This window comes from Octopus bimaculoides, chromosome 1 (genome assembly GCF_001194135.2).
Source record: "Octopus bimaculoides isolate UCB-OBI-ISO-001 chromosome 1, ASM119413v2, whole genome shotgun sequence".
Taxonomy (NCBI): domain Eukaryota; kingdom Metazoa; phylum Mollusca; class Cephalopoda; order Octopoda; family Octopodidae; genus Octopus; species Octopus bimaculoides.
In genome coordinates, this window is record NC_068981.1 from 172,411,019 (window position 1) to 172,426,415 (window position 15,397).

The 15,397-nt window shown below is 31.2% G+C and overlaps 1 protein-coding gene across 3 annotated transcripts in view; it reads left to right on the plus strand.

Annotated features, from left to right (window-relative positions):
• Nucleotides 1–15,152, plus strand: part of LOC106874522 (serine/threonine-protein phosphatase 2B catalytic subunit 3) — a 134,294-nt gene extending 119,142 nt beyond the window's left edge. For 2 of the 3 annotated variants that reach the window (XM_052972609.1, XM_014922283.2), the window contains exons 12-13: nt 3,442–3,477; nt 9,470–15,152. In XM_052972609.1, coding sequence (XP_052828569.1) covers nt 3,442–3,477; nt 9,470–9,597 — 164 coding nt within the window. In that variant the 3' untranslated portion in view covers nt 9,598–15,152. The remainder of the gene's footprint in view (nt 1–3,441; nt 3,478–9,469) is intronic. The other variant, XM_052972614.1, reaches the window with a different exon arrangement.
• The last annotated feature ends 245 nt before the right edge of the window (nt 15,153–15,397 follow it).

Genomic DNA, 15,397 nt, shown 5'->3' on the forward strand with positions numbered 1-15,397 from the left:
ATATAGACCCCCTATGGTCATGAATGACCATGGGATTGCACCTACATAGTTCCCCTCAGAGACACAAGCCTGGGCAAGGTCGTTTATGGAAGACCAGCAGTCACCCATGCATACCAGCCTCCTCTCTCCATGCCACCGATGTTATCCAAGGAAAAGGGCAAAGGCTGATACAGTTTGGCACCAGTGACGTCACAACTCATTTCTACAGCTGAGTGAACTGGAGCAACATGAAATAAAGTGTCTTGCTCAAGAACACCACACACAGCCCAGTCTGGGAATCATACTCACTACCTCATGATTGTGAGCCCGACACTCTAACCACTGAGCCATGCACCCTCAGTGATAATAGTGTAATAAAAATACAGGGTAAACAGTAAGAGAAAAGGAAACTAATGGTCTGCATTGGTGATTAATAATTATTGATTATAAACAACAGCACTGCTATTCCTCATAATAAATCAATTTATTCCACTGTTAAATCTTCCTAATAAAAATAAATATAGGTTATTGCTGATAACTGACTTTTCTGCTTCTGAGTAATCTTGTGTATCAGCTACTCTTCACATCAGACTGAAATTCTACTCTTGGCATGCCTTTTTTCATGCACATTTAAGTTTCTTTATTCTTAACAAAACTGATTTCAGTTTACTGGATAAGTTTTGATTAACTGATAATACTTTGCTTTCCTCTGGATGCAACGTATAATTTAAATTTAAAATGAAACTAGCATATGACTTCTACTAATGGATAATAAAGAGTTAAAACAGAGTAGTAATTTTTCTCATTCATAACATTTTATAATGAGGACGATGAAAATATTGTGTGTTTATATGTATATACATTATATATATATATATATACACACACACACACACACACACACACACACACACACACACACACACACACATATATATATGTATGTATACTATCTGTGTTTGTGCTTTTATATATATATATGTGCGTGTGTATATGTATATATATATATATATATATATATATATGTATATGTATGTATATATATATATTCACTGTACCATTACTGTGTCCTCTCTCTCATATATCTACCCTCTCGGTCATGTGGCTTTGAATGTACATTGTTGAATGGTGACACAAAGCAACTTCAATAGTTAAAATGAACTGAGTACGTTCTGTAAAGCAATTAGTGATCAGGGATAGTGTATGATTGACCTTTTAGTCTGTCCAATGGCAGGACTGCCTCTTCAGTACTGTTGTCATATTAAGTTGCGTTCAGTGCACTCTGTAAAGTGGTCGGTGTTAAGAAGAGTGTTCAGCCAAAAAAACCATGCATTTTGAGCAAGATGTGGCCCTATTTTGTCTGAAAATTATTCTATGTAAAAAGCTGTTGGGTTTCTTCCATACACATTATCTGAAATTTTGTCCCACTTGAGTTTTTTTTTTCCCCACTTAAATTATTTTTACCTATTTAATAACACAAAGCAGATACTTTTGTATCATAATATGAAACTGGATTTCATTGTGAAACAAATATCTGGATGAACATTTTAAACAGAAAATATAATTACAGTAATCCCTCGACTATCACGGGTGGTACGTTCCAAAAATCCCCTCAATAGGTGACAATCCATGAAATGGAAACAGTACTGTACTATATCTTTTTTTTAATTTTTATAATTTGTATATATTTATTTTATCATAAATACAAAACAACACCATGGAGGAATCTGCATAAGCTTAAATAATAAACCGCAATATGGCAAGGGATTACTGTATTGCAAAAACAGCTACTACTTTAACATCATTTACTAGAACCTCTTGTTGACAAATGCTGCCATAATCTTTGCCTTCAGTTCATCTTTAGTGTTACAAGTTTTGTCGGCCTCTCACTCAACTGCACCCCACATAATAATCAAGGGGGTTGCAGTCTAGGGAGTTAGGTGGCCAGATGTTAAGGGTAATGTGATCGCAGAAATTGTCTGACAGCCATGACTGGGTTCTCCTACTTGTGTGGCATGATACAGAGTCCTGTTGCCGGACATAGGGTCTTCCAGCAGCCATCCTATTGACCTAGGGCAGCACTATCTCCTCCAGGCACTTGATGTAGTCCTCCTTGTTGAGTCTGAGGCCATGTAGGAAGATGAATAGAGGCATAACATCGCCATCCCTAGTGATCACCCCAAACACCATGATGTTGACTGGATGTTTGATTTTTATCATTTTCAGTACAAGTCCTCAGACTGACACCCAAACACTCCGAAATGTTCGTATTGGAGCTTCCAGTGCAAAGGCCAAGCAGTACAGCATGTCATTTCCAAATTTCAGGCAGTGAATTGCATCATGGTGGTGTTTTTCTCACAGACAGTGCCCATCTGGCCTTACTATACTGTGTAGTTATTAAAATTATAAAATGGCAACAATTTATCCATCGCACCCTGTATGTATGTATGTATATATATATATATATATATATATATATATATATATATATGTATATGTATGTATATATATATATATGGGCTGGACGGTTTTACTGAAAACTGGTAATCTCCCTGACTTACCAGTTTTCAGTCAAACTGTCCAACCCACCCATGCCAGCATAGAAAACAGACATTAAATGTTGATGATATATATATGTATATTGCATTATTTGTTCAAGACTAAGAATTTCAAAGTTTCCAGAGTTACTCACTGTATGTTATCCTTCTATTAAAGGACACATATTGCAAGAAACTCTAGCATCTGAATGAATCATCTTTTATCAAAATGAACTAAACTGTATCACATGTAACAAGTACTCTTTGTTCTGTTTGTATATTCTCACATAAATGTATTGCTTTATATATATTTTATATTTATGAAATTGTGTAAAGTTCTCTTTCAGTATATATTGTTTAATTCTTTTTCCTTTCCTTTTTTTTTTTTTTAATGTTTTTGTATTGTTGTTTGCGATTTTACCTTGTTTTGATTTCAGAACTTAAAAATATCCCTTTATGGTTATAAAAAATAGAAACATTTAAAAACCAATATTAGCCTTAATGTTTCTCATTTTGGTTTTCACCGACAACCAAGGGAGCCTCTACATAGCTGTTCAACTTGCTAGAAATAGCAGACAAATCTCCCTCAAGTTACACAATACCATCTTAGAAAAAAGTGGCACATTGGATGATGTGGTCCTGGGTGCATTGTGCCTGGGAAGAAGACAGGATGGTCACAGCAAGAATGCCTTTGGTTTATAGGTCTGTTTGATCAGACCTGAGGCTAAACAATAGCAACAACGATCTCCAAAGAATTTCAATCATGCATTAGCTGTATTCACTTTAGTATTTGCTATATAAATCAGTACTGAGTTGGGGTACAAACACACTTATCTCAACTATGAAGTATTTTTCTTTTCATAGTCAGAGTGGAATATTTAATTTTTTCATTTCAATTTTTTAAATGTCTTTTTTATTCATTCAGCTATCGATAATCCGAACGAGGAACCAGCTATCAAAGGTTAGTTTTCTATTTAGGATTGTATAGTTGAGAGACACTGGCATGTGCACGGCAGTCATAGGTAACTGTTTGTTTATTGGGGGTGCAAAGAGCAGCAACAAAACAATGGTGCAACACTTAAGTGCAGCAGGTTTGGGTCTAAATATCTCCATTATTTTCTCTTCAATACACTGCATAATATAAAACATCTTCATATTTTAATCAACCATGCTATCTAGCACAATCAGAAAATAAGTCACTACTGCTAATTGTGAATAACATATTTTTTCCTACAATTCCTCTCATAGTTACATTCAGGGAAGTAGTACATGACAATCTAAATGAGGAATTGGAAGATCAATGCCAATTAACTATATCCTTGCAGCTTTCACTCTGGCTTTTCCGTCCTAAAAGAAAACTTTGGAGAAGACATTTCAGCCACTGCTTCAATTTCCATTGCCACTAAAATCTACTTCTAAAAATCACTACATTGGGCCAAGAGGCATTTAGAAACCCATTGTTTAAAACATTACAACAAACTAGACATAATGGCTTTAATCACTTAAAATAAGCAGCACTCCAAAATGGGTTATTAGAATGTGTGAGAATTAAGTTTGAAATTGATACAAAGAAAAATATTTGAAATTTATAAATTTTTCTTTTATTCCTCCTGGCACTTTGCTAAAATTTACTCTAGGCTAAATATATCTACTAACTGCTTTATAAATATATGTAGAATAATTTCCTAAATAATTTTTTTATTATTATTTCTGTATAAAAGAAACACAAGAAAAATAAAATAAATACTTTTACTATATATTTTAACATATTTTAAGATTAGTCCTACTAAAATCTAAACATCTAAAATACGCTATTTACATTTCTCAGCTTAATAATAAAATACTGCCAAGCTTGGAGACACAATTTAACTTCATTGAGATTTTACCACATTACTGAAGGCTCCAAATACCCAATGATTGTAAACCTTGAAATTCTAAAACATTGATGTAATGAAGTAAACAAACTGGTTGCTGTGATGAATTTCTCTAGCATTTTGTATAACCATTATAATATCATACAAATGCATTATAATAGGGATAAAATAAAATGTAGTTGAACTTTAAAAATTTAGGAGCCAAAATTTAGCTTTGACTCTAGATAGACCATTTTATAAATCCCCATCCCATCAATTATTAATAAACCATTCATTTAATCATTTAAATATTATATAATCTTCCCAACTTTTAAAGATTTTTTTTTTTTTTTGTCTTCTTTTTATTTTTCGTTTCTTATTATTCACTATAATATACTTTCACTACACTAAACAAACTTTGTATTCTTTTATTGGCTGCTATTGAGTTCATGTTTCCTTGTTCAGTACAAGATAAAACTATTTGACATAATTTAAACACTTATACTTTACAATATGAAAATTATGTTTAGAACCCATAATATGTTTAAAATATATATTCAAAATAGTTAATTATTCAGTAGGACATTTTAAGGGTTAAGGATGTTGTTTGTGTGGGACTATTTTTTTTATTCCATATTCACAAAAAAAATTATTAGCATTTATGTTAATTATTTTAAATATTTCTGAATTCTAATTATTTTTTATATAAACTAATTCAAGTTAAGACTACTAATTTTGAAAAGATCTAAAACAAAAACTGCTAGATTTTTAACTTAAATTTTATTATTTCAATGTTTTAGTTTGTTTGTTTTTTTTTTGTTTTTTTGTTTTTTTTTTGCTAATTCAAATTTTATTATGTTACTTTGGCAAAGAAAGCCCAAGAAGCACTTTTAAAATCCCTATCTGATGTAATAGTTCATATCAAAATAATTCTCTCAGTAAAATATTCATCCTGCATATGAACTTGAACTTAAAGGATTTTTTTCAACAGTTCAAATCAGACATAGTAGATAATATATTAATAGATCAATATGAATAATAGATTGTCCAAGTTGGCATGATTATTATACTAGAGAAGATTAGTCTTCTCAGAATCAGAATTCTAAAGTACTCAGTTAACTTCAAATTAATGTTATTTCTGTATATAATGGTTTGTTGGTTACAGAGATTACTTTAAACCTCACTACATGTTTGACTTGGCAAAAGTCTTATTTATGTAGTGCATTCTGCTAACTAGAGTTAGTATGTAATCAGCCATTTAATTGTTTAATTACTACACATGTTTTTACTTTTACATTATTCAAATAACATTGGTTCAGACTGATTCTTTGGTTTCCATTTGCTTATTTAAATATTTATTTGGCTTTGCTTTTAGCAAAATTCATCAAATACAAGTAATTAGATTAATTGTTCCTTAAAAAAAAAAAAACTGTCATTAGCTTTCATATAGTACCTGCTTTCTTTTGTGTTTCATCACGATTGCTGCTTCTGCTGCTGCTAGAAACTAATTTTTTTTTTGTTGTTTTTGTTGATGTCTTGACTGTAGAAATAACTGTTGTTTATAGCTTCCTGTCTGGTTTTAGGCTGCTTTCCAAATTCAGTGTTGTCACACTGTAGGGGTTTCAATTTTAGAGGAATTGATTGCTATAAAATCAACTGAAGTACAATGTGTGCTTGCTTGTTAGAAAATATTAGCAAATGTTTTAAGTAATTCCAAAAACCTGTTGAACTAGATAAAAAAATAAAAATAGGTTAGTTTATTTAAAGTTGACTGAGTTTTCAAATTTCAAAGAATATATCTGTAAAAGCTTCTTGGAACTACAAAAAATGTTTTTTTTTTTTTTATTTACCTATTTTTATGGAATTGTTGTTATGATGATATCTGCTCATATATCTTCATATTGCCTGGAAACATTTATAAACTCAATCAAATTTAAATAAAGGCTCAAAACAAGAAGCAACAAAACCACAATTTAACATCAGGCTAGCTATGTTTTGCTCTCTCTCTTTCTTTCTATGATCAACTTCATCTCAAACTTCTCCAAGTAGCTAACATATTTCTGTGACAGTCAGATTACTATTTACATTGCATCGACATGCAATGTAGCTACTCTTTCTGTTGCACCTTTTCACACACACATCCCTACACATACCATCTGGAACTGATTGCCATCCAGTTTAGAGTCTCTTATCAGTTGATGTCAGTGAAATAGAAATCTGATGACTGACAAGCTGAGTGTGCAACCTAGTTTCTGTTCTTCATTGGAACCATTTTCTTCATTATGTTGTTAATGCTTCTTGGAGAAGCATAACCATCACAAGTTCATATTTCCCATCCATAAAATTTAAGGTTTCATTTCTATAAATGTGGTTATTGTCAGTAGTTTGAAGTGGAATGGGCTCTACCAGGTTGATCTGCTTTTTCAACATAATAAGAAGAGAGCAAACCAATAGAATTAGGAACATTAGTTACGACTGCCTATATCTTGTCGTCTTTTTGTTATTTCCTCTGTGTGCCATATAAAGCGAATAGTGAAATTTTTGCCGTGTGATGTCAAAATTATTTTTGTATTGCTTTCTTTTGTTAAAGTTGGGAAAATTATAACATTAGATACCACAAAAGCCAACTTCCAGCATGCATCAGTATTTGAATACTCCAAATGACTCAAATTTATTAAGTGTAAATTGCAACTTAACCATTCTTTTAAGAATCATCTTGACAAAATATATTTCTGTCTCAAAAATATGTATTTAGTCAAAAGATTTTACTATCAAAAAATATTTTCAAATTCAGACCAAATAATATTAATTTCTTAATATTATTTAATAAGTTTCTCTTATGCTTTTTAGCTTCAACTTTTGCATATCTTCAACATCATCCCAAGTGTGTGGCTCCTTATAAAATGTGGTAGCATTGTAGCCATTGCTGTAACAACAAACTGTCACTGTTTAAATCCCAAGTTTATCTGGTTTTCTCAAAGATGTCTGCTAGGTGGCTAGAGATTACTGGCACTCTGAGATTAATACACATGTTTCCAGCTTCATTATTCACACCAAAATCTCAGTCGCAGTAAACTGGAAGTGACAAATTTTAAAACAGATTTAGTTCTTCAGATATTAGTACTGACTTTGTCTTCAATTTATTATTAAAAACAAAAATTAATATTTATTGTAGGCTTTGATTCATTAACTTCAAATCATTGAATTACAAATATAATACACTAAAGTTTTAATTACACTTGCTGGGAGATTGGTAGCACGTATTATTAGACTAGATGTTTTGTTTTGTTTTGGTTTTTTTAAGACATAGTCTATAAGGTGTTCTAAGAGCAACTTTTGTATCAAATAATTGCTTTTATTGTTTTTCTACATTGGTTTGTTAGTACAGATTGAATGTTAGAATTTCTGTCTCAGTATATGTTGGTTATTTTCTGTGTCCTCTGTTTCGTACCTGAGAATTGTTTTCTTTTGTGCTGATATAGAAGTAAAACAAAGAATGTGATTATCCACATGCATCTGTTTTGGTTCAACATACATACACACATGTACATGGATATGTACATAATCATCAGCTAAAACCATTTGGAATTGATTTTGATTGTATTAAACATTTCATAAATTTCATATCATATGACCATCAAACATGAACTTTTGGATATTACCTGATTGATCACTACAACATACTGTACATTTATATAACAACTGCATTGACTTATAATCTAAAATCATTTCACTTACTGAAATAGATACATAGCTGAAAAATGATTGCATGAACATTAGTCAACTGAAACAAATAATTTGAAGTTCTTGATTATATATAAATCATTTGAATAAAAATATATTAATGAAAGATTTTCTTAATAAACTAAAATGGAAATGTTAATGCAACATTTTCTCATTGATTTGTGTACTTTTACAGCTTCAATGAGAGTCTCTACTGACCTACAGTAAGATTTTGAAGTGTGAATAGTATATTTAGGGACTAAGGAGATGTTATTGTCTTCAGATAAACTGCCATCAGTATGTATTGCTGATATTCTTTTGTAAATATGATGGCTGTTGGTTTGAAAATAGATCATAACACACTTTGACTGAAATAGGAAGGTGTGACTGAGAAGAGCTGAAAGTTTTTATAGAGAATTTACTTTAAAAAAATGTCAGCTCCAAAAATAGCAGAAATACAATCTCAACTAATCCATTCCAATATGAGAAAATGGATGCAGTGTTATTGATGCAATCAAATATTCATCTTGTTAGTATTAACAATTGCTGAGAAAGCACACATGCATAAAAACTTATTAAATGTATATTTACAATACATGAATGTTTAAGCATATTTTTTACAGGCTTAAAAGAAAAACATTTAGTCAATTTGGTCATTAGTAATCAGAATTGTTGAATATACTTTTATTCTTTTACTTGTTTCAGTCATTTGACTGCAGCTATGCTGGAGCACAACTTTTTTTTTAGTCGAGCAAATCGACCCAGGACTTATTCTTTGTAAGCCTAGTACTTATTCTATCGGTCTCTTTTTGCCAGACCGCTAAGTTACGTAAACACACCAGCATCGCATATCAAGCGATGTTGGAGGGACAAACACACACACACACACACACACACACACACATATATATATATACATATATACGACAGGCTTCTTTCAATTTCCGTCTACCAAATCCACTCACAAGGCTTTGGTCGGCCTGAGGCGATAGAAGACACTTGCCCAAGGTGCCACGCAGTGAGACAGAACCTGGAACTATGTGGTTGGTAAGCAATCTACTTACCACACAGCCATTCCTGCACCTATGGAGTGGTCAAATATGGTCATAAATTACAAAAAGTGCAATGATTTTAGTTAATAAAGTCAAACACATTAGAAATATTCACACTTTTTCAAAACATCTTTTACTCAGTTTGGTTTAAAGTTTCCAAATATTCATTCATTACTTTGTTTTTTTTTTTGTTTTTTTTAAATTCATGTTATCTTTTTTATTTTCCAGCTGTTGGTTCTTACAAATTTGTACATGTATGTATTTCATAGAATTTGTTATTATTTGGTGATTTTTTATTTTTTATTTTTCTTTTATTTCATTGCAGCACTCAGTGGTTTTTCTCCTACCCACAAAATAAGTGGGTTCGATGAAGCCAAGAGTTTGGATAAATTGAATGAACGCATGCCCCCGAGAAGAGATGCAGTCAATACCAATAACAAGGAGAAAGCGTAATGAGGGACAAAAACCCTCTTCTCTCCACCAAGGCTGTTATTCTTCCGGGCTGGAGTCAACCATCACATGCAGGGGAACGAATGCTGAGCTCTGTGTGCAGGGTCCAGCTGTGAACAGCTCTGTTGATCTCACCTTGTACGATTTGCTACCTGGGATGTATGATTATATCAGAATTCAATGTATACATATTTTATACCTATTTAATGGTTCTTTACCCCTCCCCTGCTGGCAACCTGCAAATACAATTGGTAAATGCTGTTTTGTGATGTGATGTTTCTTTCCTTTTCTTCAATAAAAAAAAAATGCTTCCTTTCTAGTAAAAAAAAAATTTAAAAAGTTAATAAATTATAAAACTATCTGAAAAATAAAATGTAAAAATTTAACATGAAAATTCATTATTAAGTATGGTAATTTACTGAGGTGAAGTGAGTTCAAACTTTTCGAATGCCACTAGGAAAGTTTAAAGTTTTCTTCAACTCTTTTATACCACTTGTGTGGCAGTATTATTTATGAGGGAAGTTCATGAGCAGATGTTGCCAGGGATATTCCCAATAACAACATCTGGACTTAAATACTGCCTTGTCATTGTATGCAAGCCTCTCATTGGGGTAGAATTGATTCTTTCATCTTTTTACAAAATTTCCGAAACAAACACATTCTTTTAGTTTTAGCCCAATCTTTATTTTGAACTGTGGGCTAAAAAAAAAATTATGATGGTGATGTGATGATGATGATGATAAAGATGATGATGATGATGATGATCAGAACTTCTTACATAGGCATGAAGCCTTACTGTTAATTGAAGTAACATTATGGAAATGTTGCTCAATACTAAATTTGTTATATTAAATTTAAAGAATACTTTATCTGGCTTGTTTTAAATAGAATATGTTATCGAAAAAAAAACCTAACATATATATATATGTATATATGTGTGTGTGTCTCTGTCTGTCCGTGTATATATATATATATATACATATATATATATATATATACATACATATATATATACATACATATATATATACATATATATATATATATATATATATATATATATATATATATATATATATATATATATATATATATTTAAAATCATGGAATATTTTTTTTAACATTTTCATTATATTTGGAAATGTAATTCATTTAAATCAATTAAAAGCCTATTTAAATTAAATCAACAATTAATGATTTTAAAAGTGTAAAAACAAAAAAAGATTAAGAAAATAAAACCTCAGCTTAATAGTTTTTCCAGGTGACCCTTAACTATGGATTGGTTTTGTTTTGAAATTTGAAATTTTTTATTCATTTTTTTTTTAATCAGTGATTATTGAGTGCTTGCTACAAGGTCATCTAAACCCTCTCTTGTCTTTAACACCCTAACACATCTAGGGTAACTATTACTCTGCTCAGTCAACATTCTCTTCTGTACTGAGATAGAGAATATCATTTTTAAATGAGTATTTAAAAATTTTAAAAAAAAACTATATAAATTGTTTAAAACGGAAAAAAAGCATTATCATTAAAAAAAACAGCAATGTTAGTAAGTTATCTCCCCTTGACACTGTTTACTTCTGCTTTCACTGGGATTGTTGAAATTTTTGGTATTTTGTATTCGGGAAGAAATAAGTTAATTCTAATCCGTCATGTAAATTAAGTTGTCCTGTCTTTCACAATCTTTTAAAAGTACCCACCCTTATTTTTGTAAGCTGCACATTTCATTGCAAGTTCATCACGAGCCCTGCTCCAACCACATACAGATACAGCATTGCCAATATACTGACCATAAATAGCACTATCACCTAGCTGTTAAATAATACCGCTGTTACAACAACTATTTACCAGTCAATATCCTCTCTACATGAACAACAGCTACCATCAATTGCACACTGCGTTTTTTGCTGCCCACTACAACTTTGCTTGCTACCACAGGTTTGGGAAAAACCAAGACCATGCTACAATGAATGATGTGCATTTCTACAATGAATGAAGAAACTTACCAAGCCAGTGATGTCTTCCTGGTGTTTCTTTTTGTTATAACTACTACTACTACTACTTCTACTACTACTATTATTGCTTGATATTCAGCCCCTTTCTGTAAATCAATGGTAATCAAAAGTAACCCACTCCAGAAGAAATAAGTGAAAAAAAGGAAAAAGAAATAAAAAAGTTAAAATAGTTCTAAGAAGAAAAAAATGGTTAAAACATCTGTGCAATGATTTTTCTGGAGGACTACAACAATGACTTATTTCTGAAGTTACATTTTCTATCCCTCTAAGTCCGTCTCACATCCTGATTAACCTTAAACCATTATTCTGTTTTCAGAGTATATAAAAGTCTGTTAGATCTGTTACTAAACTGTTTCAAGTTTTATTTTATTACTGTTTATATTATTGTTGTTATTTAAATAACTTTTATTTTACTTGTAGAATATTTTAGTAACAAACTTTGTGTGTGTGTGTGTGTGTGACTGCTTGGGTGTATATGTGTTTTAAATATTTGGGACATTTAGTCAGTTAATATCTATATTATGTTTTGTATAAAGTATTAAGCTTACTTTCTAACAATTAGGGTTATAAACTAAAAAAATAATGCTAGACCAGTGACAAACTTTACATTGTTGAAATTATAGCATTGATTATCATTATTGATAAGTTTACATATTGATGAGTTCAGCTACCCATATGTATATAAACACATATGGACACACACACACACACATACATACATACATACAAAAAGAGTTACACAATGAATTGGGAATTTATTTAAAATTGAAGTAGTTTCCCTTGCAAGCTTTGTATACATTAAACTCTGTTGATCTTTTGGGCATTGATGCAGTTTTAATTAACATGGTGGTGTTAACCTATAGCCGACAACTGATAGCATTCCCAGTATCAGAAAGGCAAACAGCTGTGATGTAATAAAAAAAAAATAAAAAAAGATTATTAGTAGGGTAAAGATGTCTAAAATCAGAATAAGAATTTTCTTATATCTAGGGAAAATATATCCAAGAAGACTAATTCCCTGGCATATATGTAAATAAATCAAAAGTGAACCTGTCTGTGATATACATATACTAGCATACATTTGTCTGTGTGCAGGTTGTGTATGTGTATATGCATATTAGAATATTGAAAGTTACATTTCAGTTAAAAATTGACAAAGTTAAATGGTTAATCTACCGGATTTAGCTGAGAAATTCACCTAGCAGATAATACTGAGAAAACAATGATGTAGTGCAGTGGTAACTTTGTTTTTATTTTAGATTTGTTTGTTATTTTTTGGGGTTTTTTTAGTTCCTTTTTTTATTTATTTGTTTTTGTTTTGTTTGTTTGTTTTTTTTTCTTTTTTGTGTTGACTCAACTCTAACCACATGACATGAAATCTAACCAACAACTCAGATTCAACAAACACAAAACTGGCAGAAAAGTTGTTGATAATGTCTTGTTACACATGACATATAAACAGTACATCAAGTCCTCTGCTTCCTGCCCTTAGCCTCCTCCTCCTCCTCCTCCTCTAAGCACTATTTGTTGAATTTTTTTATTAAAAATAAAAATTAAAAATATAAAATCTTAAAAAAAAAAGTTGTTCTTTTGACTATCACTAAGAATTGTTGAAGACATTTTAATTTGTTGATTATTTCTCCTCCTCCTCCTCCTCCTCCTCTTTATTGTTCCTCTTACTGAAGACACCTTGATGTACTGTTTTCGATATTACCTGTCTAAAAATTCCAAGACAGACTACAGAGCTTGGTAGACACTGGTACTAAGTACCATGGAAGCAATTAAGCTACCAATTATTTAAGTAATCCTGACTACCTACACATTACCCTTTTCAAGGTCTTTTGACATATTTTATCTGCACATCAATATACATCAGTAATTGAGAGAATGAACATTTTTCTACTTATTGTTTTTAATAATATTGTGAAACTCCTTTACTTCTTCCTTCCAGTTCATGTTATTCCAGCTAAATTCTAAAAAAGAAAATAAAATATTAAAAAAAAAAAAGCTTTCACTGTTTCACCTATCGAAGGATTGTTTTTCTTTTCATATTTTATTTCCCCAATATCTTTTGAGAGAATTTCTCACATCTAGAAATTATTTATTTTTCTTGCACTCTTTTGTTTTATATATGTATGTATATCATTTTTTTTTCTACATATCTTGCAGTTCAAGACTTACCTATACACACACATATTCCCTTCTTGCTTATAAGCCTTCATTACTAATATGGATAAAATATTTTCTTCCAAGAAATATGTAGACTTCTCTGTTTAATTCTGATATTTATTTCTCTTCAAATAATGTGGTTGTGAGTATTTGTTAGCTTTTTGTTCGAGTATTTCTTCTTATTTTTTTTTCCTTTTCCTTCTAACTTCTCATAATCACTTTTACCTTATCTCTGCCACAGTCTCCCAACCCATTTGTTTAAGGGTTTTAGGTGTTGTACTTTCAGACTGGCCTATCAATGCAATGTCTTTTTTGTTCTCATTTTAGCCATCTTGCTGACTGTGTAGTTCAGGTAGGTAATAATTAAAAATGATAATGCTATTTGGGGTTCTCCCATAACCACAGTTGGGTTTTAACAACTTGTCATCTTAACGAAGGTATATATTCTGTTTGATGTAGATAATTTTGTACTTATTAACTGAAAATAACTGTGATGATAGCAACTCAACTGACACCAACTATAGAATTTGTTTCTGATAAATTTCCTTCATTGGAATTCTTCACTTGGATTTTTTTCTTTCTCAGATCTCTCTCTCTCTCTCTCTTTCTCTCTCTCTCTCTCTGTCTCTTTCTATTTTTCATTTTCTTAAAATTTTGCTCTTTAGCTCTTAAGGAGATTTATCTGATTTTTTTTTTATTTACTTGTTTGTGGTATCAACAATTCCTACCTTTACAATACAGTGAACAATAGATATAGCTCAATACTGTCATGCTAGCATGTGTCTGTCTATATTATATCATTTATATATATACATATATATATATATATATATATATATTATGTATGTGTGTGTATACTATCCCATAGGCTCTAGGTAGAATGTTTAGTGTTGATCTAAATGCTACCAGTTCCATAATACAGGTGTCTAGTGTAATATTTACATCAGCTGCAAGCCATACAACTACTGTACTAATGGTAAGACAAATGTATAAGCATCTTGTCAAACAAATTACAGCATTAAGCTCTGGTGCAGGATAGCTAACATTCATGTCCCCTTTGCCCTCCATATACTCATTTTTCTTATTAATTCAAGGACTAACTAGTACCGTTTCTTTACCTTGCTCCCTTTCCCTCTTTCACACCATGTCCAAGGTTGCAGAACAACACAGCTCAGGCCTGAATTCTGTAGCTAATATTACCCCCCATGGAATTACTTTGTAACTAAGGCCTTGTATAGACTTTTTATTAAATCAATGTTTTCAACCTACCATTTTTCATTATTTTGTTAAACTGTCAAAACACTATTGTAAATCATGCATGTATACATTAATGTGTTGAAAATAAATTACACTGTTCTTGTCTTTATCCCCCAATTTCTGCTATTGTCTTTCCTCTTCAATTCTCACTGTATCGAAAGCTCTATAGTAGGCAGTGGTTAAGAAGAAATTATTAAGGCTTTATGTATTTTAACTGTGAGCTCATTGTTTAACAATTTTCTTTTTTTACTCTATCTGTAAGATCTATCATGATCCATATTTTCTTCACCCTGTCATAAAACCAGCATGATAGGCTCAAGTTCAGAGCCAAAGACCAAAAGAGACCTCCCCTATCCTGTAAA